This window comes from Myxocyprinus asiaticus, chromosome 1, assembly GCF_019703515.2.
Source record: "Myxocyprinus asiaticus isolate MX2 ecotype Aquarium Trade chromosome 1, UBuf_Myxa_2, whole genome shotgun sequence".
Classification (NCBI taxonomy): Eukaryota; Metazoa; Chordata; class Actinopteri; order Cypriniformes; family Catostomidae; genus Myxocyprinus; species Myxocyprinus asiaticus.
The window spans coordinates 10,275,283-10,299,020 of NC_059344.1; the positions used below are offsets into that span (position 1 = coordinate 10,275,283).

General features: G+C 37.6%; 1 protein-coding gene across 2 annotated transcripts in view; it reads left to right on the forward strand.

The window, feature by feature from the left end:
- Nucleotides 1-23,738, forward strand: part of cemip (cell migration inducing hyaluronidase 1) — a 204,304-nt gene that overhangs the window by 117,207 nt on the left and 63,359 nt on the right. For both annotated transcript variants that reach the window (XM_051664519.1, XM_051664447.1), the window contains exons 11-12: nt 2,570-2,761; nt 21,621-21,790. In XM_051664519.1, coding sequence (XP_051520479.1) covers nt 2,570-2,761; nt 21,621-21,790 — 362 coding nt within the window. The remainder of the gene's footprint in view (nt 1-2,569; nt 2,762-21,620; nt 21,791-23,738) is intronic.

The following is a 23,738-nucleotide window of genomic DNA, read 5'->3' on the forward strand; positions in this document are numbered from 1 at the left end:
GAGTAAATACTGTAATGCCCTTAAAATGGGATTTTTTATGACTTCCATTTCAAAGGGTTGTGTCAACCTGCACAGACCATTTCTGATAAATGTTTACAAACAACTTGAGCTCTTGCACTTGTCAAATAAAGTGTGCATTTTACGGTCTATATTTAGACAAAGTGGACGAGAAAGCTTCAAAAATACACTTCCCACTCTACGTTGTAATTTTTCACATTGATTTTTGTCCTCTAAACATAATCTTTGTGAAGTGCAGTAGTGCACCAAAATAAAAGATTTTATTGTCAATCAATAACTGCTCACAAATATTACAGCTACAAATCCACAAAGTGCTGCATTTTGTGCTCTTACTGTAATTAATTTTACCAGAACTTGGAGGTCACTAAAATCCCTGTGTTGAATTTTTTAGCCACATTGCAAGATTGTATTTACCCAAAATGGATCATAGTGCATCATAGTAAACCACTTGTTTACTAATTGAAATTAGTTTGTTTTAATCTAAGCCCCTATTTGCATTCCAAATCAGTCCTGGATGATCCATATTCATTGATAAAATGATACCAAGTAGCATGGATGTTACCCCAACTAATTGCAAGTCAGAATTCTACCATAATTTGTATTGCTCTTAATCTGTTAATTTTTGTGCAGTAACCGATCACAATACTATGAATGTGACCATTACCAGACCAGGTTCATTAGATTTAATTTTCTCATGGATAAAGTGGTGTGTTGAATTCAATATGGGTAAATTATTGTACCTTCAACATGCATTCATTTTTAGTGCATTTAGTTCATCTTATAAGGAAAGGAAACATAATAATATGTATAAAAGATTTTTGCCATTAGCCCTCAGCAGTCCTCTGGTGGTTTTCTCACTGACGTTTGCACTGTTGATTAATTATATTCCACCATGAAAAGAGAACACATGACTGTACTTTTGTTAAAAGTATCATCTGGTTTTGATTTATAAATAAAAGTGCCATTAAGAAGGTCTTTCCCCATCATTTAAAGACAAACAAGAGTCCGGTTGTGGTATTGTTGCTGACTTGCTTTCACATGACAGATTCAATCGCTGATTGCAGTGTGGAACTTTCTCCAACAAACCGCCATTCATTCTGCTGTTCCATGCTTCTCAGTATGTTATGTAATATAATTTATTGCGACATAATAGCTTTATTGCAAAAGCATTGTAAGCAAGTAACATGATTTCTGATGTTTTGGATGCTTTTGTATTTTATTGTATTCTTTTTATACACATATAGGCCTACAATGATTCCAAAAAGTATTTGGACACTTAAGTCCCACTTAAAAAGGTCTGAATGTCATCGCATATAATACAAAATATAAAACCTAGTTGCATCTGCAAATGAATGATGCTAGACCTCTTTTTCACTAACTTCACCTTGAGCCGTAGTTGCTATCACTTTTTAAAGGAATATTCTGGGTTCAATAGAAGTTAAGCTCAAAAGATTGCATTTGTGCCATAATATTGATTACCACAATAATTAATTTTGACTTGCCCCTCCTTTTCTTTAAAAAATCTAACATTTGGGTTCTGGTGAGGCACTTACAATGGAAGTGAATGGGGGCCAATTTTTAAACATTAAAATACTGACTGTTTCAAAAGTATAGCCACAAGTCATAAAGTATAGGCACGTAAACATGACTTAAGTGTCATAAAATCACTTTCTAACCTTTTCTGTGTAAAGTTATAGCCAATTGTACAACTTCGTTGCCATGACAATATTGTCAACACACCCTAAAATGACTGTAAAAATGGCAATTTAATCAACTTTACAGCTCAAATAATACATGAGTTTTAACAGAAGAATTAATGTAAGTGCTTTTATAAAATTATAAGCTTCACATTTCTGCCTTTAAACCCTCCAAAAATTGGCCCCATTCACTTCCATTGTAAGTGCCTCACTTTAACTCAATTTTTGCTTTTTTTATAAAGAAAAAGAGGGATGAGTCAAAATGTATTTTTGTGGTAATTAATATTATGCCACAATTGCTGTTGATTGAGCTTAACTTGTATTGAACCCGGAATATTCCTTTTACCAACTGGTTTTTATTGAATAAATGAAGCCAGGTTCACACAGTTGTCCTAGCAGAGTAACCACATGTGTAGTTCATCACATTTATAGGCATGTTTAACTAATGTTTGGCAACCAGACAGAAATACAACTGAACAGTATATCTGTTGTTTTAAGAATTTTAAACCTAATAAATCCTCACCTTTTAGTGACATGTTTTTCTTGAAAATAAATACCACTTTGTTTCATATTTGGTTATCTAATATAATGAGATTTATACATTTTTAAATTGGAACTAAGTTTCGAAATGCTTTTTTGTTCTGTTTTGTTTTGTTCTGTCTTTTTTGTTCTGTATATTCAGTGTCTGAGTGAGCCAACTGAAGCTGCAAACAGTCGTGCATCTTTATAGATCTTAGATCAGATTAGATTAACACAATAAATCTTTTTATAGAGCTCAACAGTTATTGAACATACAGTATGTGCCTTCTAAATGTACTGTAGGTGTTCTTGTGTGTTTATGTGTTCATCAACAGTGCGTCCACAGGCTTCCATCTCCATAGACACCCTGTCTAACTGCAGTATTCTGGATCTGGCGGACGAACCTCACGGCTGGACGTTTGGTGACAGGATCGTGGTGGCCAGCACAGACTACTCCATGCACCAAGCGGAAGAGTTCAGCATCCTGCCTTGCCCCTCGTGCTCAAGGAACCAGATCAAAGTAGAAGGTCAGTTATTGTTCCTCTTAAACTTTCCATTGATCTAGTGCTTTTATCGTTAATAAACAGCACATGACAAGCAATGAGCCGTGGCATAACGGTTAGCGCATGGGCCCCGAAACATTGAACTGTGCTGCAAAGTGTGTTCAAATTCAGCTTGTGACATTCCTCGATACTCTCCCAACTTTTCCTTTCTCTACTAGTACAACCCCAAATCTGAAAAAGTTGGGACAGTATGAAAAATGCTAATAAAAACAAAAATGAGTGATTTGTAAATTATATTCACCCTTTGCTATATTGAAAGCACTACATCTACACATTATATGATGTTTTAACCTGTGAATTTCATAGTTTTTTTGAAAATGTACAGTAATTTCAAATCAGTTGATTGCAACTCGCTCCAAAAAAGTTGGGACAGTCGAGTGTTTTCCACTGTGAAACATCACCATTTGTTCTAATAACACTTATTAAGCATTTAGACACTGAAGACACAAGTTTAAGTTTAGAAAGTGGAATTTTCCCCCATTCATCCATTATGTAGGTCTTTAGCTGCACAATTGTACGGGGTCTTCATTGCCGTATTGTGCGCTTCACAATGCATCACACATTCTCAATTGGAGACAGGTCAGGACTGCAGGCAGGCAAATCTAGCACCCGCACTCTCTGCTCACATAGCCATGCACTTGTAATCTGGGCAGTATGCGGTTAGAAGTTGTTCTGCTGGAAAATGCAGGGACGTCCCTGGAAAAGACAGTGCTGGATGGCAGTATATATATTGCTCCAAATTTTTGCATTCATGGTGTTCTCACAGATGTGCGAGTTACCCATGCCATGGGCACTGACACACCCCTGTCACATACAGACACTGGCTTTTGGACCTGGAGCTAATAACAGCTTGGATGATGGTCCTTTTCCTCTTTGGCCCGGAGAACACAATGGTTGTATTTTTCAAAAACTTTTTGAAATGTGGACTCTTCGGACCAAAAAACACAGTTCCACTGTTCTACTTTCCATCTAAGATGAGACCGAGCCCAGAGAAGTTGGCAGTGCTTCTGGACAGTGTTGATGTAGGGCTTCTGCTTTACATAGTAAAGTCTTAACTTGCATCTGTGGATGCAGCAGCGGTCAGTGGTGTTGAATAACAAAGGTTTACTAAAGTAATCCCAAGCCCATGTTCATGATATCCATTACAGATGAATGATGTTTTTTAAGACAGTGATTGTCTGAGGGATCAGAGATCACACGCATTAAGAAGTGGTTTTCGTCTTGCTCTTTACATACCGAGATTTGACAATATTCCTTGAATATTTTAACTATATTGTGCACTGTAGAGGGTGAAATTCCCAAATCCTTCCAATTTGTCTTTGGGGAACATTGTTCTCAAAGTGCTGGATTATTTTCTGAAGCACCTCTTGGCAAATTGACAAGTCTTGAATGATCCTTGCTCTTGAAGGACTAGGCTGTTTTTTGAGGCTCCTTATACAGTATACAATACTATGACACAATTGCCTCACCTGTTTAACATCTCCTCTTTCACATCGCCTTGTTATTTCAACACGTCAATTGTTATTAGTCTCAAATTGCCCCTGTCCCAACTTTTTTGGAGCTTGTTGCAATCAACTGATTTAAAATCACTGTACATTTTCAAAATAAACAATGACATTCACAAGGTAAAACATCATATAATGTGTAGTTGTAGTGTTTTCAATATAGCAAAGGGTGAATATAATTTACAAATCACTCCTTTTTGTTTTTATTAGCATTTTTCATACTGTCCAAACTTTTTTGGAATTGGGGTTGTACTAGTACACATATTACAGTAACGGTTTCTACTTTCATTTTGAGTTGCACAAAAACAAAGTATGGATGTCACAAGTAATCGACTAATCGAGTAATCTTTGTGCACCAGCAAGTCGACTATTAAAAAAATTACTTGAATATCACAAACTGATTTTCCTTCATGCATTTGCCTGCCAGGAGTAGTGCTAAATTATACTGTACTTTCCAAGTTAATCTCTTTTAACAAATCTCCCAGTTAAAATTAAGTCCAATGAAGGGTGCTGTGGATGTGTTTTGTTGAGGTGTTGGATGATAGTAGGAGAAATCATGGCATCTGGCAATACCTGTAATATTTTGGTTCTTATTGAATTCTTCTCTATTGATATTTGGTTCTTGTTGGAGTCATGCAAACCAATGGATGAGGATCTGCTTTTATGTTGAAAATAAAATGCAAGCTGTAAGACACTCAGAAGCTTGTCAGACCAGTATGTGTATATGTGCGTTAAATCTCTGAACACAGGCAGAGGTCAGCTATTTTGTCTTGCAACCAACTAACAATGCTCATCATTCAGAGCACTTTAGCAAATACTGGAAAAGTTGCCAGTCCAACCCCAGTTTCATGACAGCTAATTTTTGTTTTGAACAGGCAAGCACCATTCACATTTCCTTCAGAAAATGTAAAAATCTGTTAAAGTATTGTGCTGTATAGTAATCACTATAAATGATTACACAGTAAGTACATGTAGTTCATTAGTATAACTCGGCTAATGAATACACTGTATCAAACATTGTGTATAAAGTGTAACTGATGTATAGAAACAGCTAGCTTAACCCAGATTTCCCTCTTTGTCTGTGAAAAAGTTAGTGATGTCAAAGGGAATTCATCATGGCAAATCACCAAGACTAGGTGATTGGGAGCATTAGATGAAATTTTACATCAGAGAAAATGTTGAGCTTCAGCTGTTAGAAAAACATTTTCCTCATAGCCACAAAGTGTTCAAATTTCAAATAAACTCCTTTCAAAATAATTCCTTCATTCTTGTGTCCCCAAGGGTTTGGAATGCCTTACATCATATTGAGGAAAGCACAGAGCACTTAAAAGTGAAGACTGACTTTTGAACTCTTCTAGTGAATTATAGGCTAAAGTGCATGTGAACTTCTCATTCTCTTGTTTACAGCCAACATGTCTTTATCTTCTCATGCAATGACGTACGGGTATTTTACATTACATTAACAATGACACAGAGGAGTTCATATGACTCCAGTGGTTAAATCCATGCCTTCAGAAGCAATATAATAGGTGTGGGTGAGAAACAGATAAATATTTAAGTCCTTTTTTATTATCAATTTCCTGCTTTGATCAGCCCCAAACTAGTAAGTGGCTGAATGTGAAAGTGAAAGTGTAGATTTACAGTAAAAAAATGACATTGATCTGTTTCTCACCCACACCTATCATATAGCTTCAGAAATTATGGATTTAACCACTGGAGCCACATGGATTACTTTTATACTGCGTTTTGGACCTTCAAAGTTCTGGTCACCATTCACTTTTATGGACATACAGAGCTGAAATATTCATTTAGAAATCTTCGTTTGTGTTCAGCAAGTCAAGTCAAGTCATTTATATTTGTATAGTGCTTTTCACAACACACATTGTTTCATAGCAGCTTTACAGGAAATCATGCATTAACAAAAAAATGAAATTGTAATATCTATAAAGCCTATAAAGTGATCATTGTGTAGTTTGATTAAATATGATTGTAAATTATGTATAAAAATGTAATTAAATAATAATTCTATTTAGAACTCCTGTGAGCAATCTGAAGGCGATTGTGGCAAGGAACATAAAACTCCATAAGATGTTGGTTAATGAAGAAAAATGACCTTGGGAGAAACCAGGCTCACTGTGGGGGCCAGTTCCCCTCTAGCTAACATCATGAATATAATGCCAATATTAGTTGTGTGCAGTGCAAGTCATGGTTTAAAATTTGTAAATTAAGTAAGCGTTAAGGCCCAGTATTTAAAAAAGAGAATTTTTTTTTTTTTTTTACTTAATGACTAATGTCTTTGAAGTCCATCCTGGATTAACTGCAGACGTTCACATAGATGCATTGTTCTTTGTTAGTTGGCTGATGAAGGCTTTTGTTAGCAATTAAATGATAGTCTGTGTATTCCATTTCAAGAGTGTAGTCCATCAATAGACAAAGGTGATGCAGGCAGAGATCAATGGGGTGCATCGCAGTTCAACCGGCAGGTCATTTCGGTGAGGTTCGGTGCAGCCATCCTAAATCCAAGGTTCAGGCTGTGGCATTTGAAGTAACCGATGTCTTATAGTTGGAGTTGGCATCAGTTCATAAATAAATAAAACCCATCCAACTCACTGCATTTGAGTCCTCGCCTTTTCTCTATCCAGCCCATCCTGACTGAATGAACTGGCCAACAGAGGACTCAGCGGTAAGGATGGGCATCTTCCTTTTTCCATCTCCCACTACTGAGTATTCCATCCAGCGACGTATGGCCCAACTCGTTCACCTCCGCGAGGTCAATTAGGGGAAGGCTGACGTGAAGGACCATGCCTGCAAATTTATTATCGCAGTGGACGAGCAGGATTATACTAAGGCTGACCTTAAAGAGGTTTTTAACACCTGCCTCAATCAGCCTCTTAGCCAGTGGGAGATGGAGAAGCTGGGGCATCTGGAGTTTTGGGACTTTGTCAACCACATTTTCCATCATGGGGAGCCTGAACTCCCATTCCAAGAGGAGCTCCCCCAGGTAGACTATCCCACCCTCCCACCCTTGGTTAGCCAGATCCCCAGCCCTCCGATGACCCGTTCGAAGTGACGAAGGAGGAGGAAAGTGAAAGTGACAGTTCCAGTAACGATTCCAGTAATTCTTTTTAGTACTTTTTTTTTTTAAAGAACTATTTAGAAAATTCTTATTGCATTTACTACCCTCTGCTGTCTGTTACCAAATAATGAGATCATTTCAGATTTGTACAGAGCAGATATAACAAATCAGAAATAAATTTAATAGAGTTCTTGTAAAAGGTGTGTTTGCAGACTTTTTAGAGACATAAATACAATCCAATAATAGATCCTTACTCTATTTTAAATAAAGAAATCTAAACTAACATGAAATGTGATGGCATATTTCATTAATTTTATAGAATTCCACTTATTACAACAAAACTTGTGTATCTTTAATTATACATTGTCATATGAACAACCAGTCAGTAACTGCACTGCTTGATTTAATAGAGACACAGGTCATCATTAAATAAACAGTAACAGTTCCAGAGACAGTTTAGACTGTGTTTTGTAGCCTAATGTTGTACTGCAGGCTTGTGAGACTTCAACATAACTTGCACATCAATATAAGATTACTTGTATACTGGAAGCGCTGTATGATTCGTGCTGTAGATTCAAAAGAACCGGCTCATTAGGATGGTTCTTTTGGGACCGGACTATACCGGAGGCACCATATGTTTTGCGCTGTTGATTAAAAAAACCGGCTTCTATGAATAATTATTTTGGGAATCGAAATAGAGCCGGCTCGAGACTCGATCGATTGGGAATTAAATACACTGATAAAACTGTTTGTTTTTATGATGTAGAGTCAATAGAGGGCAGTGCTGTTGCAGAGATGTGCTGCTGGAAACACTATCAGAGTATTTGAGGACTGTTTTCCAGCCACATCGGCGGAAAATTGCACGCTTGAGAACCGTTAATGGAGCCGAAAGTCATGAAGATCATACGATTCCGGTATTTTTTAAAGAATGGAACCGGTTCTGAACAAGAACCGGTTCTCACTTTCCAACCCTAGTCTTGTCTATTGTGTTTGGTGTGAGCACATTGCTTGTGTTAAGTTTGTTTGCCATGTGCTCTACAGTCTCTCCTCTTGGCCCTGCCCCCTTGTTATCAGTTAATTTGCCTCACCTGCTTTCCCTTGTTACACTCCTTACTTCCATCCCTATTTAACCTTGCTTTGTTTTCTGTCCCGTGCCAGTTTGTTGTGGTTGTTCACCCTATTAGGTGTCTTCCTTGTCAGTTCCTGCCTTACCCAGTCATGCCTGTTCCAGCCCAGTGCATCGAGCCCAGTCAGTGTGCAGTATTCTACCAAGTTCTGACCTGGACCATGGAGTTTTCACCTTCGGGATAGTTTTTGCTTGTTTTGCTTGTTTTTTAATTAAATAAAGCCCATCCTACTCACTGCATTTGAGTACTCGCCTTCTCTCTATCCAGCCCACCCTGACAAATTCATCATTTTTGTTGGGGTCATTGTGCTGTTGAAGAATAGGTTTGCCTGAAATGCCTTTCTCTGGCTGCTTACTAGCATGCTTGTCGGTCAGGATGGTGTTGCAAGGGCTGTGTTTGGTTTGCGCTAAATATAGTACTTGGATTTCAGGCCAAAGTGCTCAATGTTAGTGTCAAAAGATTGCAGGGTTTGTCAAATGGCTTTTAGCAAACAGCAGGCTTGACTTAATGTTGGCATATTTCTCTGTGAAGGGCTGAAAAGATTAGGGATGTCTGGATAGTTTCTCTTATTTCATCCAATAAGCTCTTCAGTTCTGTCAATGGTTGTAGCTGAGCTCTTGTGCACTTCTTTAACAATTGCCTCTCTTGTTCAGTTGTTCAGTTTGGTAGGATGATCCGATCTTAGATGTGTCTGGGCTTTGCACCACTTTCCATTTTTCTACAATGAACATGACAGTGCTCTTCTAATAACCTTGTCCAGCTTTTTTTTTTTTTTTTTCTCCTTATAACTTCGAAGTAACTTCTAGCCAAAATCAGAAGCACTGCCCCCATTGGCCAAAGTGCTTTTGAATGGGCACATGTAAACTCCAGTTTCTGGGTGAAATGTCCACAGAGGGGCGCCAAAAGTGAGTTGTAAAGCGAGTTGTTTTTAGCTGTGAATGATGTAATACAGTGAAGAGGAATGCATATTTCATTAACTCTCCCCCTAAACCCAAACACCAACCCTAAACCTAACTGTCAGTGAATCGCTCATCACTGATTATGCAAACGTTATTACTTCCTGGTTTCAATGCGGGATGACCCACCTTATAGTTCTTTATAGTTAAGCACCTGGTAAAAGGCTAAGATGAGTAAAACATTGTAATATATGGCTAATCCATACTGTATATACCATGGTAAATCCACTGTTCTGATAATCATGGTGCACTCTGCTCAATGTGAGATCCCTGGAGATTTTAATCCACACATCCTTATCAGACAAATTTTGACAAGTTCTTCATATCATCTAAAATGTCAGAATTATAACTCCAAATAGAATATCCTTGAATAAAGAGTAAATTGTTTTAAACTGAGTGAGTGCATTCCATGCACATAAAGGATATCTTTCTATATTTGCTGAGACAGCTGTTGGATTGAATGGTATGGATTTGATATTTAGATTGACTTTGAGTTTAGCATATTAAAAGTACATGAGACAGGAGTAGTTGCAGTCTTGTACATGCATTTGCTGCATTTTGAGACTGTGTTCTTTGAAACCTAGTGAGCTGTCTTGCTGTCTACTGCATACATAGGCAGCTGCCTTTTAAGGAACCATTCTGACTGCAATTGAACCTCGTAAGTGATGGATTTGGAACACTACATAGACAGCAACTCCATACATCATACAAGTAGGGCTGCTCACATGAAGCACAATTTAACTCACAATTGAGTGCAACAGTCTGGTTCCAGAAGTAAAAATCCCATTAATTTTTTCCATAGACTAATTGATTTATAACGATAACTTATAAACCTTCAAAGACAGAACTACCATGTGCTCAGAGGTTCTTCATTGATGGCATATGCTTCCGTTGAAGCCATCGGTCTGCATTATTTCAGTTTCCTTGTTTAAAAATCGTGTTTGATAGCGGAATCCCTGGTGAACAGTTACATTACCCATGGTCCAGCAGAGAAAGCTATACCAATCAGAGAACTGCGGCCAAGGAAGCCCACCAAATATGTCTGGAAGCAACCACCCACTCCCATGACGCCCTTCACCCTCATACTACTTATTTGTATATACCAGAATATTTCGCAATAAATATTATAATAATAACAGTAATAAGTATTATAATACTTATAATCAACAACCTAAAATCAATAGTTTTATATATTTCCATCGCCTTATATTCGATTACGTCAATCGCAATGCTTTATACAGTAGGATTGTAGTTCATGCCCTAATAAAAGACGTTACATACACCTTCTTGTACCTTTGTCTTTTTGTCCAATTTTCAAATAGCTTTTTGCTTCAAAACAAAGTTTGTAATGTTGTTATTCACCTCTGTGCTGGTTGGTTTGGTTCATGGCTTACAACAGTTTTATGAAGGATTTTATGGAAAGTCTATGGAAGAAATTAATGGGAAAAATACTCCTGGAACCTCCTTTCCACGAAGTATACATGCAATGCTACTTTAGTTTTCTTAGAAGTCAGTATTATTGTTTCGGTAGTGAACTTATGATGTCTTAAAATGCTGCCTACATAGGCAGCTCACTAGTTTTTGAAAACAAACCCAATTTCTTTCTCTCTGTCAAAAGGTTTTATGACTCCTGCATGTTTTTGATTGGGGCTTATCTTTACACTGTTCACATTGCTGCAAGTGGTTCTTCTTTTGTATGTTTTTTTAAGGGGATTAGAATTTAAAATTCCTAATTTTTCAAAATGCTACATAATCATGCAAAGCAAACACAGGTCTGACATCAACACCCACACTGCACCAATAATTGCTGTTTCTCCAAGCCAGTATCCCTTTACCATTCTATGAATTAGCATACACACTTTAAAACTAAAATTCCACAACTGGTCTGCATGCAAACCAAGAGCAAAACACCAAAGCGGACACCGTGTACTTTCACGTACTTTTAACTATTTGTCTTTACTATTATGTCTTTATACAGTGACTCTGGGCTGTTGACAAATTCCATCACTTCATTTCCATAAACAATATGTATTTTTCCATGTTTTTAACCGATGTCTGCCAGATGTAAAATTACACCAGATAGCATCAAGATATGTGTTGTTATTCCGTGAAAAGCATTATAAATGTTTGTTCTTGGTATGCAATGTACCAACTGTGTGAAGTTTTCACATTTTCTGTACTCATTTAAGGGTGCTGTAAGCAATATTAGCCAACTAGTTAACCTAAACCAGACTTAGCCACTGAATTTGAATGCCCTCTCTTTTCTCTAATACCCCTGAAAGGACATGTCAGTAAACACAAAGTAAACCTGAATGTTCAAAATGAGTTACAGACAGAGTTGCCACTTCGTTTTCTGATTGGCTAACACTATTCCAAAAAATGGTTAACAGCAACTTTAATAGCCCAATGGCCTACAGTATTAACAAAAATAAATCAATATGAGTAGTTGACAGATAGAAACAGACACACACAAACTCTTTAGGTTAAAAATTTAGGTTTTATGTTTTTCTCTATTTTTAATCACCTTTTTGCATCACTAGTTAATATTATATGATCCTGCGGTGTGACAAATAAAGTTTTAAAAGTATAAATGTCTTTTGTAGTCTCAAATAATATGAGCTAAGAAAAGCTGCATGCATAATAATTATAAAAGAATGATCAAAATGCTGTTTAAAATAGGTTTTTGTGGAGTATAACATGTCACACTGCAGATATACAAAGAGGCGTCTCAGCTTGCCAAAAGTATTTCATGTCAACTACCCATATACCGATGTAGTTGGCACTATGCAGAATAGTATGATAAGTATGTTATTCCAAACACAGTCAGTCTCCAAATTTGCATCCATACTTAATAAGGAAATAGCCAGCTTGGATAATTACTGACCATTACTCATAGTTAATAAGCAGTTGTTGGGACTCATGGCTTTAACATTTTGCTTTCCTTCTCATTGAGGATTTTCCAAAGAGCATTTCCACACATAATTGTTTCTGTCAAGTAATAACAGGACAGTTCTCATTTTCTCATTTTCATAGTCTCTCTATTTCTAATGTCAGCTCTGCCATGTTGAGTGGAAGAAAGGGCTGTCTTTTTTGCGCATCTTTTGCATATCAAAGGAAATTAATACTTAAAAGAGGAGAGATAATCAAAGATTAAGAAAGCACATTTTAAAAAGTCAGAACTGTGCAAGAACATTTGCTATTTCAGCTACTGTATTTGTCATGTTAAGATAATAATAAAACTTTCAGCTAAAAGTTTTTGCAATTTATTTTTTTCAAAAGTTGAAGCCAATTTATAAACTGGGTTGAAGCCCAGATCTTCGTTTAAATGGTAGAGATCTCTGCATTATTTGAATGATTTTCTAGGAAAGCAACATGTACTTTAGTGATGTATGTTAAGGCAACTATCACTATTTCTGGTGCTACTATTAATAAGTACTTATGCTCATAAATCGTCCCGCATCATTCGTGCTATAGACATGAATGATACTGTACCTCAATGATACGGATTGTTGAAGAGAGGTGTGCAATCACTTTTCCAAGCAATCAGACTAAAGATAGTTGCCTACTGGATGATAAAACGGGTGAAAATATCCTACAGACTTAAATTATGTAATTGAGACTCAGGGCGCACATTTGTTGATAAAATGTTAAAGTCTAATTTTCATTATTATAGTATCAAAAATTGTGTTTAATAAGCAGGAGAGAGATATCCAGCTTTCTGTCTATATGTCTGCTTGCTGCTCTCAGTTGTTGTACAAGAAAGTCACTTGGTGTCACGCTGACTCCTACTTCATTACTATAGCAACCAATTAAGAGCTTCCGAAAAATTATTATATTGCCTGGGCACACCAATCTGAATTAATGCCTTGCAAATGACCGTGCGAAAGTCCTAAATATTGGATATTAAAAACAAATCAAATATTCTTCAACATATTCACTCAAAATGAAAATTATGTCATCATTTACTCATCTTTATGTTGTTCCAATCCCATATAACTTTCTTTTTTCCATGGAACGCAAAAAGAGATGTTGGGCAGAATGAAGCCTCAGTCACTATTCACTTTCATTGTATGGAAAAAAGATGCATTGAAAGTGAATGGTGACTGAGGTTATCATTCTACCTAACATAGCCCTTTGTGTTCCTAGGATAAAATGGTAATATGGGTTAGGAACACATGAGGGTCAGTATATGATGAGAATGATGACTTTCTTTCATCTGCTGAACTCAAATGAAGATTTTTAGAAGAATTTCTCAGCTCTTTTGGTCCATACAATGCAAGTGAATGGGTGACAAAATTTTGAAGCTCCAAAAATCACAAGTCAGCATAAAAATAAACCAGTGTCTTTAGAAGCGATATGACGTGTGGATGAGAAACAGATCTGTATTTAATCCACATCTTCAGAAGTGATATGATAGTTGTGGGTGAGAAACAGATGAATATTTATGTCCTTTGTGATAGATCTCTTGCTAGTTTGAAGGAGGAAATGGGAGCCGGGTGAACAATCCAATGTGAGTTTTATTTTTACACCCGGCAGCGGCTCCCTCGCTCCAGGCGGTCGGGGAGTCCCGTCCCCACTTGCCTCGCGGACGGCGGCCGTTCCCCGCGTCTGGGTGGTCGGGCTACTCCGTTCCCCGTCGGACGGCAGCGGCACTCCCCTGGGTGGACGGCAGTGTCGAGGATCCTGCGACGGGAATCCCTCCTCCTTCCCGGGTTTCGGCACCAGTGTAAGGGGGTTTAGTGGAAAGGAGGAGGCGAGAACCGGCTTGACAACTTAAATAACAATTTATTAACCAAAAAAACACAACCAAAACACACAACTGAAAACACACAGTACAGCTGCCTGCAATTCTCTCTCTCTCTCGAACTGTCGTCCCCGGCCGCCTTTATCACTCGTGCGCCCCATCAGGCTGATTGGGGACCGGGTGTGTCTCATTCCAGCCCGGCCCCGCCCTCCTCGGCTCTACAATGCTTTTCAGCACAACATAAAATGAATGAACACACAGAACACTCTGCTGCGTGTGTGTCTCTCTCTCTCTCCTCCAGTGGTCTGGACACCCTTTTTATCCCTCTCCAGCTCTCACTGTAACACAGAACAGCTGTTAGAGATAATTTCCCACTGGTGTCAATCCTTACCATTCTTCCTCTCCTGGCCTCGCTCTCCACAGACGTTGCTTGGCCATGCCCCACATCACCACATCCTTTTTTCCATAAGTTCTCCTCCCTTCTCAGTCAATCTCCACTTTAACTTTCACTTTCACTTTCTTCATGCATACCACCCCCTACTGGGCAGGGAGAAGAATTTCTAGCAAAAAAGACTTAAGTATTGATCTGTTTCTTACCCACAATTATCATATCACTTCTGAAGATATGGATTAAAACACTGGAGTTGTATGGATTACTTTAATGGTGCCTTTATATGCTTTTTGGAGCAACAAAAATTTGGCACCTATGCATTCACTTGCATTGTATGGACTTACAGATCTCAGATATTCTTCTAAAAATCATAATTTGTGTTCTGTAGAAGAAAAAAGCAGTACACATCTGGGATGGTATGAGGGTGAGTAAAGTTTTGGGTGAACTATCCCTTTAAGTGCGAAAACGCAAACTCTAAATTGCGCTCACCATTGTTTATGTGAATGCGATTACTTCCTGGTTTCCATGGGACCAGAACCCATGTCTCAAAGCTCTTGAGAGGGACGGATGAACAAATTTGAATTGATGCCAAAATGTTTGATGGGGTTGGCACTTGTCTGTAATTCAGCAGAATGTGGGTGGATCTCTGGGTACTTCAACATTCATAAGCAACATGTTAGGTGGTTGCTTGTGCTGTGCTTGAGTTTTTTTTTGGGGGGGGGGGGGGGGGGGTTGCTAGTTGGTTCTCTACTGGCCAAAGTCTCTATTTATATTCTGATCCCTAGATATGGCTCGGGTCCTTCAAGTCCAGTCGCTTAGAAAAATATAGCAAACCTCTCCTTTACAAGATGACCTCTCCTTTGAATAATTCATGTCCATGGCACAAATGGTGCAAGACAAGTTATGTACCAAAGTTTTGGGTGGAAAATGTAAAAAGTAAGAACAATAATAATAGTGATAATTGCTTTATCAAGCACTGCTAAAAAGCTTCATAGTATGTCAAAGTCAAATTAATTTGTTTTGGCTATAAATGTGTGTGTATGTGCAAGCACTTCCTTTGTTCTCAGCTGGTCTCTCCGGGTAACCGATATTAACATCTCACCTCACACAGCTCGCTCCATAACTGAATTAAAGTTAATGATCTGTTATACTATATATAGCTCTCTTTGTGATGTTGTTGAGGAGTACAGGTCAAGGTATGTTCAGCTTGTGGGCATGTCACAGTGACTCCTCTCTCTCTCTCTCTCTCTCTCACACACACACACACACACACACACACACACTCTCTCGACAACACTAATTAAACATGGACACAACTCACACCACATCAAAAATCTACTCATGTAGGTCCTTCTACCAGCACCCATGGCAATTGTGTGTGGATGCAAATGTGTGTTTACTGGGTAATTTCTCAATAGAGTCTCTAATTAAGACCTTAATGACACAGAATACAAGTCTGCCTGCACATCACGGCTTAGACGTGTGTGTATGTGTGTGTGTAATTGTGTATGTGTCATGACAGCTCCCGTAAGTGTATGTGTATTTACGTGTCCATCTTTTGAACTTTGTGTTTGTACACGCCAAGAATTCCCTGTCTTAGCCGGGCGGAGGTCACACATTCATTACCCATTGGTCATAATTTGTCTCGACTCCCTCTACTATCAGACCAGGTTGTGTTGCACGTGGCGATGGTAAACGAGGAAGGATGTCATGAAACACAAAGCACTGGCTGTATTCATTGCGGAATTCCTATGGAATTTAAAGATGCATGTAGCTATATGTTAATGAAGCGCTCTCCAGAGATTGATGGTGAACGCTTGTCGCTCTTTGTTTCCGTCTCTGAAGCGTGGGGCGGATGTGTTTTATCGCCACTTTAAGACTGTTATTAAAGCCATTAGACATTTTTCCAGCCCTAAGGAAACTGATTTGATCCTCTTCAGTTATCAGTGGAGACGCCACTCTCATCCCAAGTGAATGTGTGTGTTTATTATTCTAAATGCAAAGCATGCAGTGGCTCTGTTTCAAAGCCAAGTGAGCTGCCTAACTAGACATGAACATGTATCCATCATGGAGAAGGCAATCGGAGAATGCATTGTGACAAGTTCAGTAAATCGTTTATCATAAAACAGCCACATCCAATAAGAAAAGTATTGTCAATATTGAATTCATGGGGACTTTAAGCCAGAGTAGTTGAAAGTAATTTAAACAGAAACAGTTCAGCTTTAATTTCTGTTTTTTTTATTTTTTTTATTTTTTTTTTTAACTCAAGAATGCCTAACCTCATAGACAACGATTTTAGTACATTACCGCCAATGTTGGGCATAATCTAATTACATAGTAATTCATTACTGTATTACTTTTTCCAGACAGTACACTTTACAGTAGTTTAACATTACATTTTAAATTCTTATAATCAGATTACTGTAACTGACTTTCAATTAAGGTAATTACTTTTTAGTAAATTTTGAATTTTCACATATTTCTAAAATAATATAATTTATGTAGAATACATGTAAATTATGAATTATGTTAAGATGTACATGTCTGTCTGTGTTTCTGTAAATGAAAGGATGTGAACTATGAACAAGGAGGAAATATAAACATTATTTTGAATTTCTTGAGCAGAAAACCAAAAACCTTTATATGAAAAGTATTTTTAGAAAGTAACTTAGTACTTTTGACGAAGTAATCAGTAAAGTCAGTAAGCTGATCAAAATTTTAGAGAAGTAATTAGTCATTTGTTTACTTTTACCTTTTTTTAATAGTTTACCCAACACTATTGTGGTGAGCAGGGTGGCGCTGAGCAGTGCCTGGGCAGAGCGAGGCCGGGAAGATAAGTGGCGAATGACTTTCACCTGCGTGCCACACCGGTCTCGCGTTCCAGCGACGGGCAGCGAGAGTACTAAAGGAGAAGAGATAGCGGCAGACGAGAGAGAAAGAGACGCGTGAAGCTGTTTGTGTGTTGTGTGTGTTGAGCTGAAAAGCCAACAGAGTTTATGTGTGGTGAAGCTGAAAAGCAAACCTTTTGTGTACTGCTGAAAAGCGGCCTTATTTTGTGCGACTGAAAAGTGCAACAATAAATGTGTACGTGTTTTGTCAAGCCGGCCCCAGCATCCTCCTTTCCACGGGCTGTTACAACTATCTACCGTAAACATGAGTTTTGTTTGTTTTCACAAATGTTAGATACTGTTGATTGCTGATGCAGTGTTCTTTATTAAGAATTGTGTCGATGAGTGGTATTTTTTGCAGTGCTTTGGATTTGGTGTTGATTTTATTTCGATGAAGTACATGTAAATATTAAGGTTTTTTAATGGGTGTGTGGATGTGGAATGACAGGGCAAGTGTGTATGTCTGTGGGGGGCATCTGCTGGATGTGCCCCACTGGTGGCCAAATAGAAATAGATAGCAGTTGCAATCTGTTGACCCCTGTTTGTTGTCTTTGTGAAATTTCACCGCTCTCTCATCTGTCTGCTGTGTGCCAGCTGGCTGTCAGCTAATTTGATGGTGATGTTTAAGGCGAGAGCAGGCAGACTGAGATATGTGATTGAAATAGACCTGCATCTGTCTTGTCAGCGCATAGCCAATAAAATGATGCTCAATAATTGGACAGCTGCAAACTGCGAATTGTTCTTAATAAACTGCATTAAAAGAAAATTGCACAGACCTACCGGTCTGGACTACAAAATCTAGTATCTTTATTTTAGAAACCCACAGAACTGTCTTATCAGAGATTAATGTTATTGCTCAGAGGTCGCTCTTTCATAGCTCAGGTGACTTAAGTTGCAATTAAGTATGATGCTCCTAAAGTAAATGTTCAGATTCTTCTAAAAGTTATAAAAATAAATAAATATAGACACAAATGAGACAACTGTTGACATGAGAGTATAGCGTTATACAATTAATGTGGATAGCATATCTGTGATCATTTGATCTAGGACAAAGTATTTGAGTTCATACTATCTATCTGTTACCTGAACTATCTATCTGTTAACTACTGTCTAGTTTTAAACAAGATACATTTACTCAAGAAGCAAAATTGTCTAAATATTTGTTTATATTCTTGTTTTAATCATAAACCTCCCCAAGTTTGCCAATGAAAATGGCGTAAATGGCGTAAATTTGTCACAAAAAAATAAACTACATTCAATAAATATTCTTTGAAAGCAAGTTTTAATATCCTATGCAATTTTGCTTCACAAGTAAAGTCTACTTGTTTTAAGGATGTTATGACTTTTTTATTGGAAAACAAGACCAAAATACTGATTAAGAAAATCAGGTAACACTTTCTTTGAAGCATTTATTTATAATGCCTTATAATAAACCTTCTGATATGTTGTATTATCTCATAAATAATTGTAACAACATTTATAATATGATATAATATTTACTTATTTGTGGTTATAACTTTTAATATTATGATGCATTATAGCACATGATGAAACCTGTATTTATAATGCATTATAAGGGTATTCTTAACACATTGTATGCCTTATGCCGTATAATAAATCTTCTTGTGACTTTGTACATTCTCAGAACACAAATGAGGAAAAATCCACAATATACATTGCCAGTGCCTAGCCTTTAGTAGAGCTGTTACTTTGTTCATTTTAATGTAAGCAAGTTTAAGCTGATAAATCTTTCACATCTGAAATAATATTATGTGGTTTTGTTGATTTTATTAAATGTTTTATTTCCTTAGTATTACAATAAATATGTTCAAAGCAAATGTGTCTAATAACCACTTCATAATATTGTATGTCTGTTTAAAAGAAGATCTACTGTAACTTTTATTACTTCATTTAAAGCAGACTTATTCATGATTATGACCACATTATAAATCCTTTTGGATGTTTACAAAAAGACATTGCATTTGTCATTTGACTCAGTTGTTGATAATGTGCAGGTTTTGGTCTTAAAAAACAATGTCAAAATATGAAACTTATAATATATTATAACTATAAGACCTTTAATACATTATAACTTAAAAGAAATGTGGATAAAACATGGTTGATCGTGTGTTACAATGCAGTATATTTTTAAAAGTTATAACCATAAATAGGTAAGTATTATTAGGGCCCAAGCACTGAAAGTGTGGAGACCCTATTGTTCCTCTAAGGATTATTATTATTATTATTATTATTATTATTATTATTATTATTATTATTATTATTATTATTATTATTATTATTTGCTTTCCATGTCATCTCATTGCTGTGTAGGAGAAACAGTTGAACTAATAAAAGAGATCTCATTTGTGATTTTTCTTGCCCCTGGGTCTCTCCCTCTGTGTCTTGCTTGTCCCTGCCAGAATCAGCAAGTTTGTGTTTGTCTCTCTTCTATTAGACAGAAAACTCGAGCTCCAGCCAAATAGTGGCTGTAGTCATTTTAAGAAAATGAATAAATGAGCAATGAGAGGACTTGTCATCCATTAGGAGGAGCAATTTGTCAACATTGCCTGGTCTCTTGGGGCCTGTTGGAGGAGGACGGTGTGAAAAGCGAGAGCTGGGCTTCCCTGTCTGTGGTTATCAGAAGCGCTCTTGAGTCTCTGAGCCTTTTCAGTATCTGGGTCAGGCGGGAAGAATGGCATCTCTCTCTCTCTCTCTCTCTCTCTCTCTCTCTCTCTCTCTCTCTCTCTCTCTCTCTGTCCCTCTATGCCTTCTCCAGTTTGAGCCATGAAATTAAAAAAAAAAAAAAAAAAAAAAAAATATATATATATATATATGATAACTGATGAAATGTCCCTATATCCCTCTCTCTCATTTGGCCTATTTTTCTCTCAACTTTTCTAATATATTTCTCCATGAATTTTTTCTCTTAATCTCTCTCTCAATACTACAGTTCATCAGTCCTACTACAGAACTCATTGCTGACTCTCTGAGAACTTTGTGTGTTGTGATTAATATTTTGTGTGGGAACTTCATAAGTTATGTGCAGTGCTGGTCCTACCCCATTTGGCACCCTAGTCGATACCCTCCAGTCCCCCTCCCACTGTTACTCCAAGGAACATGTCCAATAAACATGGTATTGGCTTGGTAATTTTTGGTACTTTTAAAGTGCTTTCATGTAATGTTAGTATGATACACCTTTAGTTAGAAAATGTCTTTACTTGCAATAGACAATAATTCACCGGCTGCACACGCACATGCACATGATGATTGAATGCACCTGCAGGTTTTGTTTCAATGAACTGTAAGTAAATATCAGCATTCATTCAGCGTTGTTTTTGTTCTCTGTCTTCTAAAGCATCCCATTAATGTTTTACAGTGCAACAAAGAGCTTCAAATGATTCAACCCGCACGTTAGACAAATTCATTGAGAAGAGTGATTATTTCACGCATCGGGCATCACTCTGATTCATGAGCCCAACGCTTGTGGGTCTATGGCTGTGTTTACAATGGCATACTATCCATACTACTCTCACTGTTTTTGTCAAACACAGATATAACTGAAACAGCAAGAGTATGGTAGTAAGGCATTTAGTACATAGCCTATTTGTTCCGTGGAGGGTGCCACAATACGTTATTGGAACACACAGAGCGCATTTTGTTCGACACAGTTTGGAAACATATTTATTGGCTCAGTAGATGGGCGCCCCCAAAACGATGCCATACTAGGCGCTTGCCGATGTCACCTAATGGGTGCACCGGCCCTGGTTATGTGTCTTTAATATTTAAACAGTCTTTTGGTGAATGGATAGGAAGACATATATGCCAGTCAGTTATTGATTGAAAATATGTGTGGAGTATCTGTCTGTCTGTCTGTCTGTCTGTCTGTCTGTCTCTCTCTCTCTCTCTCTCTCTGTTTGTTTTTGTGGCACCATAGTACAGAGATGATATCAAATGATAATACCATTCTTCTTTCAGATATTTCATGATGTTGAATGATTAACATTTTCAAGTACCATGCTTTTTACATGTTGTTTTGTTAGGGATAGTAGATAGTGGATAAGGTAATTGTGAAGGAAGGACACATTCACCAAACAGGTGTGAAAAATTATGTGTGTTTGTGTGCGCATGTCCTTCAGGTAAACCAACGTACCTTCACATGGGAGAGGAGGTGGATGGCGTGGACATGCGTGCAGAAGTGGGGCTATTGAGCCGCAACATCCTCATCAGAGGCGAGATGCAGCCCACCTGTTACGGCAACGATGCCTGCAAATTCTTCTCATTTGACACTTTCGGTGGACATCTCAAGGTATCCCCTCATTGTTTCACTTTAAAAAAGAAAAATAAATCGTGTTTTTGTCTAGTTTTCCAGCAAAATATTGAAACATCCTTAAATCAAGACAAATTTACATGAGAAGCAAAATGAAGATATTAAAGGGTTAGTTCACCCAAAAATGAAAATTCTCTCATCATTTACTCACCCTCATGCCATCTAAGATGTGTATGACTTTCTTTCTTCTTCAGAACACAAATGATGATTTTTAGAAGAATATCTCAGCTCTGTTGGTTCATATAATGCGAATGGTATAAATCGAATGGTGGCCAGGCCTTTGAAGCTCCAAAAAGCAGATCAAGTCAGCATAAACCATAATCCATCAAACTTCAGTGGTTTAATCAATGTCTTCTGAAGTGATCCAGTCAGTTTTGGGTGAAAACTGTGTAATAAGTTAACTCCTTTTTCACTGTACATCTTGATAGCAGTGTAGTGTAATCGAGCTTGAAATTTGGTTCGTGCCAAGAGATCGCAATGACAAGGTGTACAGTGAAAAAGGAGTTATATTTTGGTCTGTTCTCACCCAAAACCAACTGGATCGCTTCAGAAGATATTGATTAAACATCTGGAGTCTTGTGGATTACCTTAATGCTGACTTGATCTGCTTTTTGGAGCTTTATAGGCTTGGCCACCATTCACTTGCATTGTATGGACCTACAGAGCTGAGATATTCTTCTAAAAATCTTTGTTTGGGTTCTGCAGAAAAAATTCATTCACACATGGGATGGCATGAGGGTAAATTATGTGAGAATTTTCATTTTTGGCTCAACTATCCTGTTAAAGAGATGATTCAGGTGTCTGGATCACAGTAGGGGAGTGATGCTGCACAGTCCTGTGTGCCTTAATATCTTACGTCATTTTGCATCTGTGAGTGTGTCTTGTTTTATGGTTGTTTAGATATTTTTCCTGGAAAACAAGACAAACACAGAGTAAGAAATTTATTTTTTCAGTATATTGCTCAGCCTCAAAAACTCCCTCAGTGGAGGATCACCCTCATTCATCTTGTAATACCTCCACAAGCTCATTCAAACATGAATGTTCACACCCAGAATGGATAATTGCAACAATGGCACCTCTAGCATGACATTAACACTTTGTCAAACAAGTGGAATGGAATAATTTTTGGCTTCTGCTCATGTGTGAAAAGTCTGTCAGTATCGGTGTGTGTGTGCGTGATGGGGCAACTCAAGCAGCTGACCTTTCTAGTAATTGGCCCAGATCTTGCTGTTCCTTTCCCCTCCTTACCTTCGCTGTCATGAAGAAGGTTGCCCCGTTTCTCCACTCAAGAAAAAATTTCCCCCTGTAACAACTAGGCCATCCTGTCTTTCTAGTCATATGAAAACTACACTTGCCAAAAGCTGCCTTGAGTGAGATTGTTAAAACAATATACAGTTGTCACATCTTAAGAAAACATGCCCTAAAAGCAGTCGTTCACCCAAAAAAGAAAATTCTGTCATCATTTACTCTCCCTCTTGTTGTTCCAAATCTACATGACTTTCTTTCTTCCTTGGAAAACAAAAGGTTTAACAGAAAGTTCATGCAGCTTTTTTCCATACAATTAAAGCATATAGTGACCATAGGCTGTCAACCACCAAAACAGACACAACAGCCCCAATAAAAATCAGACACAACAGCTCCATGAAAGCATCATCAAAGTAGCCCAATGCTTTGTGAGCTTTATTCCAAGTCATTTGAAGTCATATGATAGCTTTGTGTGAGGAGCAGCTTGAAATGTATGTTTTTATTCATGGAAAATCTTAAATCTCATTCCACATATTCAAAATTAGTGTGTTGTAATTAGTCACGTGACATTCTGCTTAAATTGTCCTTTTGTGGTCTACGGAAGAAAGTCAGACAGGTTGGAACAACATGAGGGTGAGTAAATTATGACAGAACATTCATTTTTGGGTGAAGTTTTTTATTC